The 23,848-nt window shown below is 49.4% G+C and overlaps 1 protein-coding gene across 1 annotated transcript in view; it reads left to right on the forward strand.

Annotated features, from left to right (window-relative positions):
- Positions 1–23,768, forward strand: part of GINS3 (GINS complex subunit 3) — a 28,876-nt gene extending 5,108 nt beyond the window's left edge. The window contains exons 2-3 of the mRNA XM_088456856.1: positions 20,292–20,525; positions 22,547–23,768. Coding sequence (XP_088312982.1) covers positions 20,292–20,525; positions 22,547–22,777 — 465 coding nt within the window. The 3' untranslated portion in view covers positions 22,778–23,768. The remainder of the gene's footprint in view (positions 1–20,291; positions 20,526–22,546) is intronic.
- Positions 23,769–23,848: the final 80 nt, after the last annotated feature.

The raw sequence follows: 23,848 nt of genomic DNA on the forward strand, positions 1-23,848 counted from the left end.
TCTATGAGGAGGTGTTTATCATTGGTTTGCTTACAGGCTGCGTCTTTTTGATGGACGTGCATGTCGACTGCCCGATTTATATTAGCTTGATGAGTCAATATATGAATACTCTGTTAGTTACATCTTCATTTAAATTAATGGGTTATATGGTGACGTATACTTGTTTGTCTGCGTCACCGGGTCCCTAGTGTTCTTGTATATTACTTCGTGATTTGATTGATCCGGGCGCTAGCATCGACGGATGAAGTGCAGGAAGCCTTAACAGCGGTTGTCATGACTGCTGTATTAGCTTGCGTGCCACTTGACAGGAAATGGTACCGACTTGCGTTCCACTTGGCAGGAAGTTTGGGGAATTGACACGCACGCTAGCGGGGGATGCAGCTCGATTATACCTGTAAGGTTTGTTTTTATATATGTGTCTGTTAACATGTTTTTTTTCATTACTTTTCATTTTTTAGTTAGTCTTTGATTGGTATTATTGCACAATTACAAATGATGTCTTCATGTCTCTATATGTTTGTATTGTTTGTACTCACATGATTGTGAGGGAGGAGTCTCTTAATTGGACTCAGGTATATATTGATGCAAAGTACTACTTGGAATTGTACCTTGACAAAGGTCCATGGCTAGGACCGAAACGTCGGAGCTTTACTATGATGCTGTAAATTTTTTTTTAAAAAGATGAAATAAAAACTCATTTTAGAAGACTGGTGAGTGCACCCCCTTTGTTCATTTTTTGTATATATACCGCCCAATGTATGTTATACCACAATGTATATATTTACCTCCCCAGTGCATGTTATACCCCAATGTATACATTATATTTACCTCCCCAGTGCATGTTATATCCCAATGTATACATTATATTTACCTCCCCAGTGCATGTTATATCCCAATGTATACATTATATTTACCTCCCCAGTGCATGTTATACCCCAATGTATAAATGATATATACCGCCCAGTGTTATATATATATAATATATATATACCGCCCAGTGTTATATATATATATAATATATATATACCGCCCAGTGTTATATATATATATAATATATATATACCGCCCAGTGTTATATATATAATATATATATAACGCCCAGTGTTATATATATAATATATATATACCGCCCAGTGTATGATATATACACCTCAGTGCATGTTATACCCTTGATCTCTCGATCACTGGTGAGGGATTTCTGCTGTACAATTAGGAGCGGGGTTTTAGATTTTTTTTGAGCGCCGTGATGTGGGGTTTTTTTTGCGCACCTCCAGAGCACGACCAATTTTTCCTAAAATACACAATTTTAGGCAAAATGGTTGGGAAATGCTCTGGGACAGTGGCGGCCCCCATCCTAATGACTAAGCAATTGGAGGTTTCAAATTAGCTTAATTAGTAAGTAATACTCTCCTTCCGAAGTGCTGACTTCTGCATCCAGTGTCAGGACCCGGTCTCCTGCAGCAGCCGTGTGTGTGTGTCCCCAGTGTAAATATGCCCCCCCCCCCCGTAATGGGTGCTGGGAGAACTACATCTCCCAGCAGTCCTTGTGCCTCCCAGCAGCCCCTCTCCCCAGGGAGAAGATGGAGGGTTGGCCACCGGAAGCTGCAGAGACCCCCGGGCAGGTAAGTGTAATTTTTTTCATTTATTTTTTTATGCAGTGTGGGGTTTTCACATCCCGCAAGCACTTTTTTTAATTGGATCCCGGGGTATTGGGAGTGCGCATACCTGTGGTAATCCATAATTGGGTGCAAGGTTTTCCTCGCTAAACCATGCGCCAATAGAATAATATGCCCCGTAGTCTTTCTCTCACATCCCCCTGACCTTTGGCCGACATTCCTGTGTGACTGGATCAAAATGCAATATATAGCACCTATCCTTGTGTATCAATGCTTATTTCCCTATGGACTGTAAGCCTGCGCGACGGACCCTCTTACCTATGTCTGTTATTTCCCTATGGACTGTAAGCCTGCGCGACGGACCCTCTTACCTATGTCTGTTATTTCCCTATGGACTGTAAGCCTGCGCGACGGACCCTCTTACCTATGTCTGTTATTTCCCTATGGACTGTAATCCTGCGAGGCGGACCCTCTTACCTATGTCTGTTATTTCCCTATGGATTGTAAGCCTGCGAGACGGACCCTCTTACCTTTGTCTGTTATTTCCCTATGGACTGTAATGGAGCATACACACGGTCAGATTTGTCAGACTTGTCAGATGAACGATTGAACGATTGAACGATTTTTGACTGCATTAAAGTGAATGGAATCGTCCAAGTCTGACTGCAAACACATCAGATGTCAGAAATCGTTATCTGACCATCGGGAACGCGCATCGTTGATCGTCCATCGTTCAGGCATGTCAGATATGAACGATTTTCCTTCAGATATGAACGGCTGAACGATTTTTAAATCGTTATCGTTCATATCTGAAGGAAGAATCTGACCGTGTGTATGCACCATAAGCCTGTGAGACGGACCCTCTTACCTATGTCTGTTATTTCCCTATGGATTGTAAGCCTGCGAGACGGACCCTCTTACCTATGTCCCTATGGACTGTAAGCCTGTGAGCGGGACCCTCTTACCTATGTCTGTTATATCCCTATGGATTGTAAGCCTGCGAGACGGACCCCCCTACCTCTGTCCCTATGGACTGTAAGCCTGTGAGCGGGACACTCTTACCTATGTCTGTTATATCCCTATGGATTGTAAGCCTGCGAGACGGACCCCCCTACCTCTGTCCCTATGGACTGTAAGCCTGTGAGCGGGACCCTCTTACCTATGTCTGTTATTTCCCTATGGACTGTAATCCTGCGAGGCGGACCCTCTTACCTATGTCTGTTATTTCCCTATGGACTGTAAGCCTGCGAGATGGACCCTCTTACCTATGTCTTATATCCCTATGGATTGTAAGCCTGCGAGACGGACCCTCTTACCTATGTCCCTATGGACTGTAAGCCTGTGAGCGGGACCCTCTTACCTATGTCTGTTATATCCCTATGGATTGTAAGCCTGCGAGACGGACCCCCCTACCTCTGTCCCTATGGACTGTAAGCCTGTGAGCGGGACCCTCTTACCTATGTCTGTTATATCCCTATGGATTGTAAGCCTGCGAGACGGACCCCCCTACCTCTGTCCCTATGGACTGTAAGCCTGTGAGCGGGACCCTCTTACCTATGTCTGTTATTTCCCTATGGACTGTAAGCCTGCGAGATGGACCCTCTTACCTATGTCTGTTATTTCCCTATGGACTGTAAGCCTGCGAGATGGACCCTCTTACCTATGTCTTATATCCCTATGGATTGTAAGCCTGCGAGACGGACCCTCTTACCTATGTCCCTATGGACTGTAAGCCTGTGAGCGGGACCCTCTTACCTATGTCTGTTATATCCCTATGGATTGTAAGCCTGCGAGACGGACCCCCCTACCTCTGTCCCTATGGACTGTAAGCCTGTGAGCGGGACCCTCTTACCTATGTCTGTTATTTCCCTATGGACTGTAAGCCTGCGAGATGGACCCTCTTACCTATGTCTTATATCCCTATGGATTGTAAGCCTGCAAGACGGACCCTCTTACCTATGTCTGTTATATCCCTATGGACTGTAAGCCTGTGAGACGGACCCTCTTACCTTTGTCTGTTATTTCCCTATGGACTGTAAGCCTGTGAGACTGACCCTATTACCTATGGATTGTAAGCCTGCGAGACGGACCCTCTTACCTATGGATTGTAAGCCTGCGAGACGGACCCTCTTACCTTTGTCTGTTATTTCCCTATGGACTGTAAGCCTGCGAGACGGACCCTCTTACCTTTGTCTGTTATATCCCTATGGACTGTAAGCCTGTGAGCGGGACCCTCTTACCTTTGTCTGTTTCCCTATGGACTGTAAGCCTGTGAGCGGGACCCTCTTACCTATGTCTGTTATATCCCTATGGACTGTAAGCCTGTGAGCGGGACCCTCTTACCTATGTCTGTTATATCCCTATGGACTGTAAGCCTGTGAGCGGGACCCTCTTACCTATGTCTGTTATATCCCTATGGACTGTAAGCCTGTGAGCCGGACCCTCTTACCTATGTCTGTTATTTCCCTATGGATTGTAAGCCTGCGAGACGGACCCTCTTACCTATGTCCCTATGGACTGTAAGCCTGTGAGCCGGACCCTCTTACCTTTGTCTGTTATATCCCTATGGACTGTAAGCCTGTGAGCCGGACCCTCTTACCTATGTCTGTTATTTCCCTATGGACTGTAAGCCTGCGAGACGGACCCTCTTACCTATGGATTGTAAGCCTGCGAGACGGACCCTCTTGCCTATGTCTGTTATATCCCTATGGACTGTAAGCCTGTGAGCGGGACCCTCTTACCTTTGTCTGTTATATCCCTATGGACTGTAAGCCTGTGAGCGGGACCCTCTTACCTTTGTCTGTTTCCCTATGGACTGTGAGCGGGACCCTCTTACCTATGTCTGTTATTTTCCAGTTTTGTTCTATTAATGTTTCCAATTGTGAAGCAGAAGAGAATATGTTGCGCTATATAAGAAACGTAATAAATAAATCATATGTATATAAGAGAAGGATGAACAGCACTATGAGACTATTACCTATAATCACAATGATAAATGAAATGCAATAATAAAACCAATCTCCTGTTACATAGTGTAGAGATGGACGAGTAACATGTATGAATGGCTCTGAGTGGATTGGCTGAATGAATAATAACTGTTTATTACTGCAATATAGAAAAGAGATGTAAAAACATGCAATATGAAATAAAAGCAGGCATAAATGTAGTAGCAAGATAAAATAATATTATTAGTATTAAATAATGATCCAAATTCTGGCCCCGGATGTGCACATCGCATAACACGAGCCAAGTCACATGGTTTTCATTGACATCACGTGACTCGGAGATCTGACACAGCCCGTCCTTCATACTATACCTCACGGGCTTCGATTCCATCTACCTCCGCCGGGCCGCAACATCAGTAATTGTGCTGGTGATTTTGGCGGGTCGTGGCTGAGCTTAGTTAGCAGCAATGCTGTGACCTGGACTGCGCCAGATGCTCTGAGATGTCAGGTAAGACGATTCCTCGCTTCTGGTGTAGGGACGCACCAGAAGCCGCTGCTGTAAGTACCAGGGATTGTCCGCGTCCTTACTACACCAGCCGGGCCCTTATCGTCTGACGCTGGGGAGCGGCAGCAGAAGCAGATCTGCTATGAGGCCAGCATACCCGGTTGGTTAATGCAGCTATTGGGAGCTCCCACAGCAACCCAGACGCAGTCCTGATAAATAGATTTCGTGCGCCTGGGTTGCTCCGCCTACCCTCCAGGTGTATCAGACGCTCACGGTCCATGGAGTGCACCTGGTAGCTGTTGGTCTCACGAGGGTCTGGGTCAGTCTCCCTGTATACCTCTCCTTTGGTTAAGTTATACGGTGCTCTATATCCTACTATTACTTTGCATTGCTGTAGTTGATTTAGAGCCCATTGTAATTATATTACATACGCATTGTATGTGACTGTAATTATAGTACATGGGCAGTGTATGTGACTGTAGTACATGGGCAGTGTATGTGACTGTAGTACATGGGCAGTGTATGTGACTGTAGTACATGGGCAGTGTATGTGACTGTAGTACATGGGCAGTGTATGTGACTGTAGTACATGGGCAGTGTATGTGACTGTAGTACATGGGCAGTGTATGTGACTGTAATTATAGTACATGGGCAGTGTATGTGACTGTAGTACATGGGCAGTGTATGTGACTGTAATTGTAGTACATGGGCAGTGTATGTGACTGTAGTACATGGGCAGTGTATGTGACTGTAATTGTAGTACATTAGGAAGTGTATGTGACTGTAGTACATGGGCAGAGTATGTGACTGTAAGTGTAGTACCTGGGCAGTGTCTGGGACTGTCGTTGTAGTGCCTGGGCAGTGTATGTGACTGTAATTGTAGTACCTGGGCAGTGTCTGGGACTGTCGTTGTAGTGCCTGGGCAGTGTCTGGGACTGTCGTTGTAGTGCCTGGGCAGTGTCTGGGACTGTCGTTGTAGTGCCTGGGCAGTGTCTGGGACTGTCGTTGTAGTGCCTGGGCAGTGTCTGGGACTGTCGTTGTAGTGCCTGGGCAGTGTCTGGGACTGTCGTTGTAGTGCCTGGGCAGTGTCTGGGACTGTCGTTGTAGTGCCTGGGCAGTGTCTGGGACTGTCGTTGTAGTGCCTGGGCAGTGTCTGGGACTGTCGTTGTAGTGCCTGGGCAGTGTCTGGGACTGTAAGTGTAGTACCTGGGCAGTGTCTGGGACTGTCGTTGTAGTGCCTGGGCAGTGTATGTGACTGTAATTGTAGTACCTGGGCAGTGTCTGGGACTGTCGGTGTAGTGTGCCTGGCCTAACACCTTACACATTATGCCACACAGCCATGCCTGGTCTTTACACATTATGCCATAATAGCCCTTACAAATGATGCCACACAGCCATGCCCAGCCTTTACACGTTATGCCGCACATTAATGCCCTTTAGTCCCCCTATGCCAGTGTTGGCTAACCTGGACACTCCAGCTGTTATGGAACTACATAACCCAGCATGCACTGCTACAGTTTTGCTATTAGTGCATGCTAAAACTGTGGCAGGGCATGCTGGGATATATAGGTTAGCCAACACTGCCCTATGCATTGCCCCCGGTAGTAGCCCCCCTATGCATTGCCCCCGGTAGTAGCCCCCCTATGCATTGCCCCCGGTAGTAGGCGTCCCCCCCCCCCCCCCCTCCCAACCTCTCCTATGCAGCGCCCCCATTAGTTTACTCTCTATGCATTGCCCCAGTATTGGCCCTCCTATTTGCCTTTTACTGCCCAGGTCACTCACAACCTTCAATTGGACCTAATTCCCCCTATGTAGCGCGGGCCTTGTGCCCACCTATATACACACAGGCCTAGTGCTTGACCACTCTGGTGGTCTAGGGAGGGGTTAAATAACGGTGGCCCAAGGCCGCCTAACTGTACGGTGGAAGAGGCTGCGGGGGGGAACTTCGTTAGCTCTTTTTCTTTCCACCCCTGCAGTCCTCTTCGGTCCTCAGCTCTGTTCTTCTGCCACTGGCCCCTCCTGGCCAGCGGCGCCGCCTCTTCCTTTCTTCCTCCTTGATCACTCAGTCTTCTGGCCTCTTGCGCGGCCGCAGGAACTGTTGCCGCTCCACTCTTCCCTTGTCTTCGGGAGGTCTTCACTCCTCCCCTGGACTGAGGTTTCCCGCTCAGCAGCGTCTAATTCAATACACCACGAGTGGGCGGGGCTGTGACGCAGAGAGCTGCGATTGGTTCGTCGCGTCTGACGTAAGCCCGACAGCCGGTTTCCCGACTGCATTATCCCGGCGAGGGTTGAATGACAGGCGTCTAAACCTAGACGCCTGTCATTTTTCCGGCGCCCGGCATCCCGATCGAAGGGATGCCGGGCGCCGCCAACGGGGAGGGAGGGTTAGGGTTCGGCACCCCCGGGGGGAGGTTAGGGTTAACCCCCCTCCCCCCGGGGACTTAGGTTTAGGCAGCAGGGAAGGGGGAGGGGTTTAGGGTTAGGCAAAGGGGGGGGAGGTTAGGGTTAGGCACCCCTAAGGAGGTTTGGGGGGGTTAGGTTAGTAGATACTTACCTTAGGGCGATCGGGATTTCCAGCGCTGTCGGGCTTCCGCTGCCGGGCTCTGCTGTTTTGTCGGGCTGCCGGTATTCGAACTCCAGGCCCTGCGGCTGCCGGGATATCATACCGATTCCGTTCCTCCAGTGGCTCCTTGGAATCTGGCTGTGGTCCTGAGGGCTCTCCTAGGACCGCCATTTGAACTGCTGGGCTCGGTGGATTTGAAATGGCTTACCGCTAAGACTATTTCTTCTGGCCATTGCTTCGGCTAGAAGGGTTTCCTAATTGGGGGCGCTCTCATGTCTGCCTCCCTTTCTCATTTTTCATAGGGACAGGGCGGTGCTTCGCACTCGCCCTAGTTTCCTCCCGAAGGTGGTATCTAGTTTCCACATTAACGAGGAAATCCTAGTGCCAGCCTTTAATTCTCCAGACCTCTCAGTTGGTGAGGCCACCTTGGATGTGGTGCGGAATCTAAGGATTTATGTTGACTGTTCCAATTCTTTTAGGAAGTCGGACTCCTTGTTTGTCCTCTATGGCTTCCGTAAGAAGGGTTGGCCTGCCACTAAGCAAACTTTAGCAGGATGGATTCGCATGGCAATTTGTGAGGCTTATATTCATGAAGGCTTTCCTTTTCCATCCTCTGTTAGGGCTCATTCCGCTAGGTCTGTGGGTCCTTCGTGGGCAGCTCGACATGGTGCCTCTGCTGTTCAGCTGTGCAAGGCTGCCACGTGGCCTTCTGTCCATACTTTTGCAAGGTATTATGCATTCGATACCTTCGCATCTCAGGATGCTTCCTTCGGGCGGTGAATTCTCCTTTCAGCACAGGAGCATCCCCACCCTTAAAGGATACTGCTTTGGGACATCCCCAAGGTATCCTGTGGATATACTATGGACCCTGAAGTAGAAAATTAGAGATATGGTAAGAACTTACCCTTGTTATCTCTATTTCTACGAAGTCCATAGGGTTCCACGGGACTCCCGCCCTGTCGCACCTGTACTGCAGATGGGCTTTTATCTGGTCACCGGTTTTTCCGTCTCCTTCTGGTGAGAATGTGATTCTTGTATGTTCCAGACTTTCTTCTCTCTTCTCCTCCGGCGTATGGCTTGTTATGTAACTGGCTTGCCTTGGCTCGGGGGCCGGCTATAGGAGGGGGATCCCAGTGCATCCTATGAGGCTGAAAACTTTAACTCTGGTGCCAGATGTCTGACGTCATCCGCCGATACCCCAAGGTATCCTGTGGAACCCTGTGGACTTCGTAGAAATAGAGATAACAAGGATAAGTTCTTACCATATCTCATATTTTCCTGAGTCTGCACAGCTCACTGAGCTTATTGAGGAGGCATGGGGAAACCCTGATAAGCGATTTTATGTTGATAAGAGAATAAAATCATTGTACACATTCCCACCTTCGGTATGCGCTAAGTGGGAGGTACCTCCTACTGTGGGTGCTCATGTAACGCATCTAATCAGAAATGCTACATTGCCTATTCCATCGGCTGCTTATCTGAAGGACTCCGCAGATCAGATTGAATCGTGTCTTAAGGCGATTTTTTTTCATCTGGAGCTGTTACCCGTCCGGCTATAGCTTGAGCCTGGGTAGCTAAAGCAATTGAAGAATGGATTGGGGCATTGGAAAATACCCTACCAAATGCTACCAGAGAACAGATGATGAATATCTCCCATATACGGGAAGCGGCTTCCTACCTGGGAGGAGCTGCAGTGGATGCTGGAATCTTAGCTTCTAAGGCATCAGCAGCATCAATAGTGGTACGCAGGGCCCTGTGGTTAAGATCTTGGAAAGCTGATACAGGATCAAAGAGGGCGCTGGACGTCTTACCTTTTTCATGGAAAGGAACTCTTTGGAGCAGAGCTGGATAATATCTCTACTCTGGCGGCTTCTAAGTCAGCAGGTCTGCCATCTACGTCATATAGTATAACTAAGCTGATTTCTTTTCAGTCTTTTCATCCGCTGAAAAACGAAGCCGAATAGTTTTCGAAAGTCAAACCGACGAACTAAGGGGTCTGGCTAGACAAGACGTTCAGCTTCTAGGCCAGACAATAAGCCCTCAGCCTGATGGAGCGGGCTTCCTCCTGGGGGATCCCAGGGTGGGGGGGCCAACTTCAGTTTGCGTATTGTTGGCATCAAACTACAGATGCCTGGGTGCGAGAAGTGATCTCTCAGGGGTATGCTCTCACTTTGTGGCAAAAAACCTCTGGTGGGGGTTTCTCCTGAAAGTCTCCATCAGATGTGGGCAGGGCCTTGGCTTTTCAGGAAGCAATTCACTCCGTGCGGCAGGCAGGAGTGATAGCTCCAGTCCCTATTTCTCAATAGGGAAGGAGTTATTATTCAAATCTATTTCTGGTCCAGAAACCAAATGGAACATATTGCCCTCCATAGAATCTAGAAACCCTCAACAGGGTTTATCCATATTCCCAAATTCTGCATGGAAACTCTCCGGTCAATAATTTTGGCTATGGAGCTGGGAGATTACATGGTTTCCTTGGATATTCAGGATGCATATCTGCATGTTCCAATTATCCCATCCCACCAGTAATTTTTAAGGTTTGCTGTCCTTCAGCAACATTACCAATTTCAGACTCTACCCTTTTGGCCTTTCTACGGCTCCCCGGGTATTTACCAAAATAATGGCGGTCATGACTGCCTATCTCAGGCGTCAAGGAGTCAGAATACTGCCATATGTGGACGACCTTCTGATATTGGAACAGACTCCGGGGGTGTTGCAACAACATCTTAAGGTGACCATAGCCTGCCTACAAAGGCACAGCTGGATCATCAATTGAAAAAAATCGTCACTTTCTCCAACACAGCAGATGATTCATCTGGGAGTGTTGCTAGATTCTCAGGCACAAAGGGTGTTTCTGGCAGAGAACTAGATTGTGGCATTGTCAATGCGGATACACAAGCTGTTATGCAGGCAAAGAGTATCCATTCTGTCAGCAATGCAGGTGCTGGGATCAATGGTATCGACCTTCCACATGGTGGGCTATGCTCCGTTCCATTCCAGGCCTCTGCAAAGGTTGATTCTCTCCAGGTGGAACGGACAGTATCATTCAATACGGTCCCAGGTGATCTTTCTTGCCTCCAAAGGTTCGTCACTCTCTCTTGTGGTGGCTATAAAATGAGCATCTAAACAAAGGGCGCCCCTTCTGGATTCCAAATTGGGTGCTCCTCACCATGGACGCCAGTCTTCGGATGGGGGGCAGTGACAGGTCATCACACCTTTCAGGGGAGATGGTCAGATCAAGAAAGTAATCTGCCAATAAAAACTCTGAAACTGCGAGCAGTATACAAAGCACTTGTCAGGGCACAGGACCTGCTTCAGGGCAGACCAGTCCAGATCCAGTCTGACAATGCGACAACAGTGGCCTACCTCAATCATCAGAGAGGCACAAGAAGTCATGCGGCCATGAAAGAGGTGACGATGGTTCTGATTTGGGCAGAACGTCATCTTCCAGCCATCTCTGCAATATTCATTCTGGGAATACTCAATTGGGAAGCAGACTTCCTAAGTCGCCAGATCATACCTGTCGGAGAGTGGTCTCTCCATCTGGGAGTGCTTCAGCTCCTGGTAAACAAATGGGGTCTACCAGAGAGAGATCTCATGGCGTCACGTCACAACCACAAGGTCCCCAGGTTCCGGTCCAGAGACCCATCAACAGCCTTCGTGGACACACTGGCAGTAAGATGGGACTTTAAGCTGGCGTATCTCTTTCCTCCAATTTCCCTGCTTCCAAGAGTTCTCAGGAAATTCAAGCAGGAAGGCGGAACAGTAATACTGGTGGCTCCAGCTTGGCCCAGACGTCATTTTTTCACCAACATCCAGAATCTGTCAGTAGAAAGTCCATATCCTCTTCCTCTGTGGCAGGATCTACTAACGCAGGGTCCCTGCCGACATCCGTACTTACCCCGACTAGCTTTGACGGCATGGCTCTTGAAACTTCCTTCCTAAAAACAAAGGGGTTTTCCAGTTCAGTTATTCAGACGATGCTTAGGGCAATAAAGCCTGCTTCTATCCGCATCTATTACAGAGTTTGGCATTATTTTGGTCAATGGTGTTTCCATAAAGAATATGATCCGAAGGTATTCAGAATTTCCAGGATTCTGGCTTTTCTGCAGGCAGGATTAGACATTGGTCTCTGCCTGGTTACTTTAAGAGTGCAGGTGTCTGCACTATCAGTCTGGTGCCTGACGAAGATTGCTTCATTACCAGATGTTAGAATTTTTTTCAAAGGAGTTCTCCCTGGATGTAGTTCGTGCTCTTCGTATTTGTGGAGCATATGAATTCTGTTAGAAAATCAGATTCTCTTTTTGTATTATATGGTTTTCACAAATGAGGATGGCCAGCTAGTAAACGGACTCTGGCGAGATGGCTACGCATGACTGTCTCAAAGGTGTACACACAGGCTGATCTTCCTGTCCCAAGGACGGTGACAGCACATTCTACTCTGTCTGTAGGGCCATCGTGGGCATTCAGTCGTGGTGGCTCTGCTGAACAATTATGCAAGGCTGCCACCTGGTCTTCTGTCCACACTTTTCTTAGGTTCTAGGCCTTTGATACTTTTTGCCTCTCAGGATGCTTCCTTTGGGCGACCAATTCTCCTTTCTGCTCAGGAGCTCCCTCACTCTAGGGCAGTGTTGGCTAACCTTGACACTCTAGCAGTGCATGCTGGGTTATGTAGTTCCATAACAGCTGCAGTTTTGCTATTAGGGCATGCTAAAACTGTGGCAGGGCATGCTGGGATATATAGTTCCACAACAGCTGGAGTGTCAAGGTTAGCCAACACTGCTCTAGGGGAACTGCTTAAGGATGTCCCCATGGTATTCCTATGGACCCCAAAGAAGAAATAGTTATGGTAGACTTACCTAAATAACTCCTTTTCTTCGAGGTCCATAGGGTCCACAGGTCACCCACCCGGCTTCATTGAATTTTTTCTTTCGGTCACAGATTCCCTTATTTTGTGTAAGAGAGATTCTGGTATACGATTGTTCTTCCTTCTCTTTTCTTCTCCTTCCTTTTAGGCTTGCTAACTAAACTGAAGTCCTAAGGCTTGGGGCGGGGTATATATGGAGGAGAGCCGGGGCATTCTGGGAGCCAAAGCTTTAACTGTTTGGTGTCTTGTCTTCCAACCATAATATCCCCCTTGGTAACCCTGTGGACCCTATGGACTTCAAAGAAAAGGAGCGATCTAGGCAAGTCTACCATAACTCTAATTTTTTTCACTTCATCTGTTGAGAACTTCTTACCACGCATTTGTTTTTTCAGGGTTGGGAATGCCCAGAAATCACAGGGCGCTAAGTCCAGGCTGTATGGAGGGTATTCTACTGTCCCATTAATTTCAGTCAGTGTTGCCAATGTAACAGCAGCAACATGTGGTCGGGCATTGTCTTGGCGCATAAACCAATGTTTCTTCAGCAAATGTGATCTTTTCTTCCTCATGGCTCCACGCAAATGGGTTTTCAGGATGTTTGCATAGTAGTCATCATTAATTGTCTGTCCACGGGGAGCCCAGTGCTGCAGGATCATAACGTGTGTACCAAACAGCAGAAGCATGACTTCATACGCTGAAGGAATCACACAGAATTTTTTGGGCGGAGGCGAATTCGTGTTTCCATACACTGGACTGTTTGGATTCCGGATTATAATGACTAATCCATGATTCGTCACAATCGATGTTATTAAATCGGGTATCCTCTCCGACATTGGAACGGTGTTCTTACACAATTAAACTCGTTGTCACATCTGTTTTTCTGTGAGGTCTCTGGGTACCCACCTGGCACACATGATGCATTTTCAGTTCCTTTGTCACAATATGATGAACATGTTGGAATGAGATGACAAGTGAAGCCAAAAGTTTGCATCATTTTAACCTGTCATTAATTAACCTCTCCGCAGCTTTGGCAATGCTGACATCTGTAACCGCGGTGGATGGTCTCCGGGACCGCGCTTTGTCAGTCACTCGCGTATTACCCTCTTTGAAGTGCTTCCACCATCGATATACTGCATCGATGTACCGCTAATTGTTTCTCCTCTATGCTTGCCGTAACATTTCATGGGTTTCATTTCCGCTTTTTCCAAATTTTAACAAAAAATTCAATCTGACACGTCTTCCTCATCCGCCATGACGAGACGTACGAAGATCTTCCACTCGTTGTGGCCAAACAAAGAAGATTACGACAGTTCCAACCACAGGTTCAGGCACATCGATGTATGAGCTTCACAATAACCAGCATCGCGTTACCACGTCTACCTATGGGACAGGAAAACCGAGGCAGTCTCCTTACTCTTCAGTTACCTTTGTATAGCATTCAGTGCATGTTATACTCCAATATATCATATTTGTAGTTTTAGACTCCTCAAAGTAGCCCCCTTTTGCTTGGATGACAGCTTTGCATTCTCTCATCCAGCTTCATGAGGTGTCTCCTGCGATGGTTTTCCTACAGTCCTGAAGGACTTCCCAGAGGTGCTGAGCACTTGTTGGCTGCTTTTCCTTGCTGGAGAATCGTAGTGAAATCCGCACTCTGTTACTGTCCTCGATTGGGGGTAGTGGGATGATCAGGGAGGGGGAACAGAAGTGGAGTAGTGATCTGTCTGAGTCTGGGGTCTCGATGTGCAGCACCATGGATAGCAGCCCCTGCCCTATTACAGAAGGCTGTTCTGTGCCAGCGCCAAAGGTCTGAGCACTTCCTGTCTAGAGAGTCCGGCTTTATCCTGCCCAGGTGCCGGTGGTAGCTTTATTATCGGAAGCTGGTAACGCTGCCGCCGTACAGTGAGCGCACACGCACTTTCCCCTCCGGCAGCTACAACTGTTAATCATTTATGTTTCTTCTGTTTCTACTTCAGGGTCCATATGGGTCCAGAGGGTGACCTTGGGGTATAGCTGGATCCTCGGGCACCACGGAGTTAAAGCTTTTAGTTGCTCCCAGGATGCACTTGGGTCCATCCTCCTCGATACCCCGAGCCACAGGCACCTCAGTTTAAGCTGGTGCCCGGCCGGAGTCTGGTCACCCTGCGGGGGGGAGCAGCCCCCTAAAGCTTTTTTATTTTTTAACTTGGTTAAATTTATTTTTTTTACTACAGTTTTTTTTTCTCCAGAGCGGCAGCGATGTGCTGTCTGTACAGACGCCCATGCTGCTGCTCCTTCTCCCTGCTGGCGCCGCAACGCCAGTACTGAACTGGGGATCGCGGCAGGGGAAGCCAGTCTGTACTAGCCGGACTCTGGTTTCCCCCGGGACTGCTGCCGGAGATCAAGGTAAGCCGCGCACCGCTGATTAGCGGCGGTGCGCGGGTTCCTTTTAAACGCAGTCCCATGCCCCCAGTCTAGGTGACAGACCGGGGGCGCTAGCGGTGGCGGCGGGCTCCCCCTCCATTGGAGGCATACCCTGCCAGACCACCAGGGTGAATAACGCGGCAAGCGGGATGCCGGCAACCCGGGGGTTAATATGCTAGCCAGGGGAGGAAGCCTTCCCTGTCTAGCGGCTCCTCAACTCAGCGCGCCTTTCAGCTAGTAGTATGGCGTTGCTGAGCTGCAGATACTCGGCCACTCCTCCTCTGAGGTCTCCAGCAGCCATTTTCTCCAGTGGCAGCGCAGATACTCTCAGGGAGCACGCGGACCGGTCCCCCTGTGTACCTCTCCCCTGCAAAAGGACAGTGTACACAGCACTATAGCCCTCCCAGACACTGAATCTGGGCAGGTTGATTGTAGTGGAAAGGTGCAGTGAGTATATCTTCCTGCATGGTATGTGACTTTTGCTAGTGCTGCCTGTCTGCTAATTTCTACTTACTGTCAGCCTATACCTATCCCTTTCCTTCTCCTACAAACCCTACAGGTGTGCGGGGGAGGGGTGTTTCTACTGACCTCACTTATATAGATCACGTATTTGTGAGGTCCGTCACATACAGTTGTGTGCTACACAGGGCCATATTGTGGGCTGTTGTCCAGCACACTGGTGAGTGCGCACGTTTTCTTCCTATGTAATAACTGTATATTTAACTATATAGTCTGTCATGTCTGAGGAGGAGATTGAGCACTCCGTGGCTCCGGTATTGTTCTCCTGCAGGCGCTGTTCTGCAGGAGTGGATAGGGAGGATTTGTCACAGGGCGGCCTGTGCGGGCGGTGCCAGGCGGTCCCCGGTACGTCTAAACCTCCTATGTCGCAGGAGCCACCATGGGCGATGTTTTCCCAGGTGCTGGTGTCCATTGCGGACCGTCTGTCGGTCCCGACTGCCGTCCCTACTAGGGCGTTACCCCAGCCTGCCATCCCCCATTCCCCGGGTGTCCCACAATTATTGCAGACTCCCCCGGGGTCTCAGCCTGTTGGTCCCTATGCGGGGTTGCCAATGTATATACAGTCCACCCCTGTGGCGCAGCAGGCTGTGGTGCCGTTTCAGGCTCCTGTGGCAGCTCCTCCACCCTGGGTGGATGCGCTTTCCCACACTGTCCAAGATTTGGCGGCAGAATCTTCGGCTTTTCAGTCGATGTTGCGCAGTGACGTGCCCTCCAGGGCGTCTAAACGCACAGTTATGGCGCAGGCTGCGCATTTTTCTGACTCTGAGGGGTCCTCGGATGATGGTGAGGTACAGGATGACTCAGATGCCTCAGTCCAGGAGGTAGACACTAAGTCTTCCATTAATGTGCGGGCTCTGGTTAGGGCGGTGCGGGCCATTCTTCTGATTGAGGATGAGGCACCCGCTCCCAAGTCGAGGTATCCTAGTTTTAAAAAAGCTAAGGTTACTTCTACAGCGTTCCCCTTGTCTGATCACATGGCGGTGGGTTACGGTTGCTACCGTATCTAGACGACCTCCTCTTGCTGGTAAGCTCCCCGGAGGTACTGATCCGGCATCTCCACCTGATGGTCGCTTGTCTACAGGCGCACGGGTGGTTGATCAACTGGAAGAAGTCCTCCCTCATCCCATCACAGCGGATGGTTCATTTGGGGGCCCTGCTGGACTGGCCCTGCTGGACTCTCGTCAGCAACGGATTTTTCTGACTCCAGAGAAGGTCTCCTCCTTACAGCTGCGGATTCACAGTTGTCTGAGCAGGGGCAGAGTGTTGGTGCACTCAGCGATGAGAGTTTTGGGGTCCATGGTGTCGGCATTCGACATGGTGGAGTTTGCCCAGTTCCATTCCAGGCCCCTGCAAAGGCTGATTCTTTCGGAATGGAACGGATTGCCACACAGGATCCGCTCTCAGATGCTGTTGTTGTCCTCGGAGGTGCGTCTGTCCCTGGCCTGGTGGCTACAGACGGCTCATCTCCTCGAGGGGCGCCCCTTTTGGATCCCGGAATGGGTTCTGCTCACGACAGATGCCAGTCTCCGGGGTTGGGGGGCGGTGACAGGCTCCTTGTCACTTAAGGGTCGTTGGTCGGCAGAGGAAGCGATTCTTCCCATCAACATCCTGGAACTGCGGGCAGTGTACAGAGCCCTGCAGTCTTCATGGAAGGGCCGTTCAGGTGCAGTTAGACAACGCCACCACGGTGGCGTACATCAATCACCAGGGAGGGACTCACAGTCGAGCTGCGATGTTGGAGGTGTCCCGCGTCCTGACTTGGGCAGAGCGCTATCTTCCAGCTATCTCTGCAGTTTTCATCCCAGGAGTCCTCAATTGGGAGGCAGACTTCCTCAGCCGTTACGCCGTGCATCCCGGGGAATGGTCGCTTCATCCAGAGGTATTCCAACTACTCGTGGACAAGTGGGGGCTGCCAGAGCTGGACCTGATGGCGTCCCGTCACAATCACAAGCTGCCCGTTTACGGGTCAAGGACAAGGGACGCAGGCGCAAGTCTGATAGACGCGCTGTCGGTGAAATGGCTGTTTCACCTGGCTTACTTGTTCCCTCCGATATTTCTGCTGCCTCGGGTCCTGCGCAAGTTCAAGCAGGACGGAGGCACACTGATCCTGGTGGCCCAGAAGGTCGTGGTACTCCGATCTGCGGAGCCTGTCCATCGACGCTCCGTACCTCCTACCTCAACGGCGGGACCTGTTGTCTCCGGGGCCCTGTCTTCACCCGGATCTGGGTCGACTATCTTTGATGGCGTGGCTCTTGAGACAGCCGTCTTGAGGTCTCTGGGCTTTACTAGCTCCGTTATTACCACCATGCTGAGGGCGCGCAAGCCTGCTTCCGCGAGGATCTACCACAGAGTGTGGCACACTTACTTTCAGTGGTGCGAGGCCAGAAAATATGATCCCCAGGTGTTCCGGGTTTCGCGTATTCTGGCTTTCCTTCAGTCGGGTTTGGACTTAGGATTACGTCTTTCCTCACTGAAGGTACACGTGTCTGGTCTGTCGGCGTGGTTCCAGCGCAGGATCGCTGCTATGCCGGACGTACACACCTTTTTCCAGGGTGTTAAGAATCCAGCATCCCTTTGTGCCACCTGTGGCCCTGTGGGATTTGGCGGCGGTTCTTCGGGCCTTACAGATTCCGCCTTTTGAACCCTTGGAGTCAGTGGAGCTCAAGTGGCTAACTTTTTAGACTGTTTTCCTCTTGGCAATTGCTTCTGCCAGGAGGGTTTCGGATTTGGGGGCGCTTTCCTGTTGTCCCCCTTTTCTGGTTTTTCATCAGGACAGAGCGGTGCTTCGCACTCGTCCTGATTTCCTGCCTAAGGTGGTTTCCAGGTTCCACATTAATCAGGAAATTGTTGTACCAGCCTTTCAGTCACCTGATCTTTCGGCTGGGGAGACTTCCTTAGACGTTGTCCGTGCACTCCAGGTTTATGTGGACCGGACTAGTTGTGTGGGGAAGTCGGATTCTTTGTTTATCCTCTTTGGTTTTCACAAGAGTGGTTGGCCTGCCAACAAACAGACTCTAGCCCGTTGGCTTCGTTCTGTTATTATTGAGGCTTATATGCAGGAGGGTTTACCTGTTCCAGCCTCTGTTAAGGCTCATTCCACTCGGTCTGTGGGCCCTTCTTGGGCTGCTAGCCGTGGCGCCTCTGCTGTTCAGCTGTGTAAGGCGGCCACCTGGTCTTCCATTCAGACCTTTTTGAGGTTCTATGCGTTTGACACCTTTTGCCTCTCAGGATGCATCCTTTGGGCGCCGGGTTCTCCTATCGGCACAGGAGCGTCCCCGCCCTTAGTTGGACTGCTTTGGGACATCCCCAAGGTCACCTTGTGGACCCCTATGGACCCTGAAGTAGAAACCAAGAGATATGGTAAGAACTTACCTTTGTTATCTCTGTTTCTACGAAGTCCATAGGGTGCACAGGGCACCCGCCCTGACGCACCTGCCTTCATATGGGCTGAGACTGGTCACCGGTTTTCCGTCTCCCATTTCTGTGAGTATGGTTCTTGTGTGTTCCAGTCTTCCTTCTCTCTGTTTCGTCTCCTCCTCCGGCCTTGGCTGCTTACCAACTGAGGTGCCTGTGGCTCGGGGGCGGGGTATAGAGGAGGATGGACCCAAGTGCATCCTGGGAGCAGCTAAAAGCTTTAACTCCGTGGTGCCCGAGGATCCAGCTATACCCCAAGGTCACCCTGTGGACCCTATGGACTTCGTAGAAACAGAGATAACAAAGGTAAGTTCTTACCATATATCTTGTTTTCCCACACCTCTTAGATTGTAAGCTCCATGGGGCTGGGCCGTAGTTACCCTCTGTGTCATTAGTATTATGATCCCCTCAGTATACAGCACTAAGGGATAGAAGGCAATAATACAAAGCCGTCAGCATGTGTGACCGCACTTTGCTTTCTTGGCTGTGAGACGCAGCTGGTTACATGTAAGATACGGTGTGCGGTCACTCGTTGTACCGTGCTGAGCTCCGTGATCCGGCTATTGTGCTCCTCATGGACCGAGAACGTTTCTGTACACAGAAGAAATGAGGATGCACTAGTATAGCCATACATCATACAGTGAGGATTCCCAGGGAGTGGATACAGAATAGAGGATATTGATACAGGTATAGGGTTGTCTGTCTCCTTTTATCAAACGTGTCTTCGCGTTCCAAGTGCTGTGCGCAGTACACCGCACAGGTCCATAGAGGGAATGCCTACGTGCCTGGCTTATTGTAATATACCTGCAATGTTCTGATACCAGGCATAGTGTACTTCTTATAGCCTATGTGTATAGCACATAGCGGGCGGGCGTAGTACATCTGCCGCATGGGTACCCCCAGCCTAACCCTCTCGGGGAGGGGTGCCTAACCCTAAGTACCCCCCCCCCTCCCCGGGAGCTCCTAACCTAACCCTCGACCCCCCCCCCCCTTCCGTGGCTGATCGCGCCCGGCTTAATTTCAAACGATGTGCCAGGCGTCGGGCGTACCCAGCATAGGTAAAATGACAGGCATCGGGATCTCGGCGCCTGTTATTAGACCCCTACCGGGATTAGACAGTCGGGGAGCCAGCGGTCGGCATTTCGACTGTCTGCTTCCTGACTGCATCCCGATAGACCGCTGCCGAAACTCTGAACTGCCAGCAAATTACAGGCAATTAGAAATACAGCTACAACGTAGTTTATATGTAATATATAAGTAGAATGTGCTCCTGGCTGCTCTCCATCCATTCATTATATTACTGTACAGCGCAGTGAGCACATGGCGTCTTGCTGATGTTACCTCACTAGTGAATGATATAAATTACACATTCAGGCCTGCAGGGGGAGCTCTTGCTTCAGGGTTACTTTGCATTACGGGTGGCTATGAAGCTTTGTAATGAGAGTACTCCCTTCTCTGTTATCAGGGCAGCAAGATGGAGCTCCCGCTGTGGCTGGTGAAGAGCCTATATGACAACAAGCGGAGGGTCCTTTCTGTGGAACTGCCGAAGATTTATCGGGAGGGCTGGCGCACAGTCTTTAGCGCAGATGCCAATGTGGTGGACCTCCACAAGATGGGGCCGCATTACTATGGCTTTGGCTGCCAGCTGCTTAACTTTGACAGCCCTGAGAATGCGGAGATCGCCAAGACCATACTACAGGTAACGTTCTGGGGCGGGAGCGTCATTGCTAAAAATGTCACAATGGTCTCTTATGTCTCAGCAGATCATTAAATACTTTCCCCACATTAACATAATGGTAATCACATAAAATGTAATGCTCCGTGATAATAGCGTCCTAACCAATAGCGATGTGACAGTACTACTGCGCTTACACCCCATTGTGCTCTTCCTCGCCCTGTGCTGCTGGCGGCTATGTTAGATGGAGTTTTGGGAACAGGCTTTGCTGATTGGTGGTTTCATACTCGGGGGAGGGGCCAGTGATGTCACAGCTGCGAGATTCCATCATTGCAATGTTCTATAGTTGTGGGAGGGGCAACACTGTATAATGGCTGCAGCCGAACAACGGGTTTACGGGGGGGGGGGGGGGGGGGGGGGGGGTGGGTGGGGGGGTGTGTGTGTGTGTGTGTGTGTATATATATATATGTGTGTATATACAGTCAGGTCCATAAATATTGGGACATTGACAGAATTTTCAGATGTGACTAACAACTCAAAAGCTATTTCATGGACAGGTGTGGGCTATTCCCTCGTTATTTCATTATCAATTAAGCAGGTAAAAGGTCTGGAGTTGATTCTAGGTGTGACATTTGCGTTTGGAATCAGTTGCTGTCGACTCTCAATATGAGATCCGAAGAGCTGTCACTATCAGTGAAGCAAGCCATCATTAGGCTGAGAAATCAAAACAAACCCATCAGAGAGATAGCAAAAACATTAGGTGTGGCCAAATCAACTGTTTGGAACATTCTTAAAAAGAAAGAACGCATCGGAGAGCTCAGCAACACCAAAAGACCCAGAAGACCACGGAAAACAACTGTGGTGGATGACAGAAGAATTATTTCCCTGGTGAAGAAAAACCCCTTCACAACAGTTGGCCAAATCAAGAACACTTTCCAGGAGGTAGATGTATATGTGTCAAAGTCAACAATCAAGAGAAGACTTCCCAAGAGTGAATATAGAGGGTTCACCACAAGATGTAAACCATTGGTGAGCCACAAAAACAGGAAGACCAGATTAGAGTTTGCCAAACAACATCTAAAAAAGCCATTACAGTACTGGAACAACATCCTATGGACAGATGAGACAAAGATCAACTTGTACCAGAGTGATGGGAAGAGAAGAGTATGGAGAAGGAAAGGAACTGCTCATGATCCAAAACATACCACCTCATCTGTGAAGCATGGTGGTGGTAGTGTCATGGCGTGGGCATGTATGGCTGCCAATGGAACTGGTTCCCTTGTATTTATTGATGATGTGACTGCTGACAAAAGCAGCAGAATGAATTCTGAAGTGTTTCGGGCAATATTATATGCTCATATTCAGTCAAATGCTTCAGAACTCATTGGACGGCGCTTCACAGTGCAGATGGACAATGACCCGAAGCATACTGCAAAAGCAACCAGAGAGTTTTTAAGACTAAAAAGTGGACTGTTATGCAATGGCCAAGTCAATCCCCTGACCTGAATCAGATTGAGCATGCATTTCATTTGATGAAGACAAAACTGAAGGGAAAATGCCCCAAGAACAAGCAGGACCTGAAGACATTTGCAGTAGAGGCCTGGCAAAGCATCACCAGGGATGAAACCCAGCGTCTGGTAATGTCTATGCGATCAAGACTTCAGGCTGTAATTGCCGGCAAAGGATTTGCAACAAAGGATTAAAAAGTGAAAGTTTAGATTTAGGATTGTTAAGTTTGTCCCATTACTTTTGGCCCCATAAAAAGTGTGAGGCACATATAGAAACCGCTGTAATTCCTACACCGTTCACCTGATTTGGATGTAATTACCCTCAAATTAAATCTGAAAGTCTGCAGGTAAAGCACATCTTGTTTGTTTCACTTCAAAGCCATTGTGGTGGTGACTAGAGGCCAAAATATGAATATTCTGTCAATGTCCCAATATTTATGGACCTGACTATGTACATATATATATATATATGTGTGTGTGTGTATGTATAGATATATATCTTTTCATACCCCCGTCTTCCCCTCTGTCCCTTGTTAGACCTTCATTGGACGCTTCCGTCGCATTATGGACTCCTCGCAGAACGCTTACAATGAAGACACCTCCGGGCTGGTGGCGAGGCTGGATGAGCTGGAGCGCGCTCTGTTTCGGGCTGGACAGATGGGGCTGAATGCCTATCAGAGCTGGGAACGGGGGACGGCAGCTCAGATCACTGCCTCTAATCTGGTGCAGAGCTATAGGAAGAGAAAGTTTAATGAGACGGACCCCTAGCCAGCTCCTGTTACTCCTCTGCCTCTGTTTCAGATTCTCTGTGTATCTGGCTGTATTACTGTCAGTGTGTGACCTGTGGGGCTGTGCTGGCTCTCTGCAGTGCTGTAATGAGGAGTCTCCCCCCCTCTGCTGCATTGCTCTATGTACATAATGACTCCCCTGTCTCCTCCTTACAGATGCCGCCTGTATCCCTGGCCTGCTGAGTGCATGATTGATCAGGGTCTCTGTGTATCTGGCTGTGTTACTGACAGTGTGTGACCTGCGGGGCTGTGCCGGCTCTCTGCAGTGCTGTAATGAGGAGTCTCCCCCTCTGCTGCATTGCTCTATGTACATAATGACTCCCCTGTCACTACGCTCCTCCTTACAGATGCCGCCTGTATCCCTGGCCTGCTGAGTGCATGATTGATCAGGGTCTCTGTGTATCTGGCTGTATTACTGACAGTGTGTGACCTGTAGGGCTGTGCTGGCTCTCTGCAGTGCTGTAATGAGGAGTCTCCCCCTCTGCTGCATTGCTCTATGTACATAATGACTCCCCTGTCACTACGCTCCTCCTTACAGATGCCGCCTGTATCCCTGGCCTGCTGAGTGCATGATTGATCAGGTTTCACGCCCTGCATTATGCTCTTCCAGGAACCTGCTCTATATTTAGCGGAGAGATGTAGCACCGGAGGTTGGGGCTACGTCCCACCATATGAATAGGCAGTAATGGCTCCCCCGGCTGTGACAGCAGGGCTGCAGCTAGTTTATATTACAGATTATGTCACTTACTACTCCCTGTAGCCGCCTTCCTCTGTCAGTGCTAAGTCCTGGATGAAGCCAGAAAAGTCTGTACTGCATATCGCTGGCAGCTGAGGGTACCGTCCTGCTTTGCCGGCTCAGGCCTCCCTGTCAGACATGATGGTTGCTGTGCAGTGTGTGCAGGTGCCGCTGTCTGTCTTATTTCACATTGTTCTGTCATTTGCAGCACAATAAATTCTGTCTTATCATTGGACCCAGTGGTTGCAAAATACATTTCTTACTCTATAGTTAAACTAAGTGATCCCTATGTACTTCCCACCTCAAACAAGTGTC

Source organism: Taudactylus pleione, unplaced genomic scaffold (genome assembly GCF_031769625.1).
Source record: "Taudactylus pleione unplaced genomic scaffold, aTauple2 ptg000724l, whole genome shotgun sequence".
Classification (NCBI taxonomy): domain Eukaryota; kingdom Metazoa; phylum Chordata; class Amphibia; order Anura; family Myobatrachidae; genus Taudactylus; species Taudactylus pleione.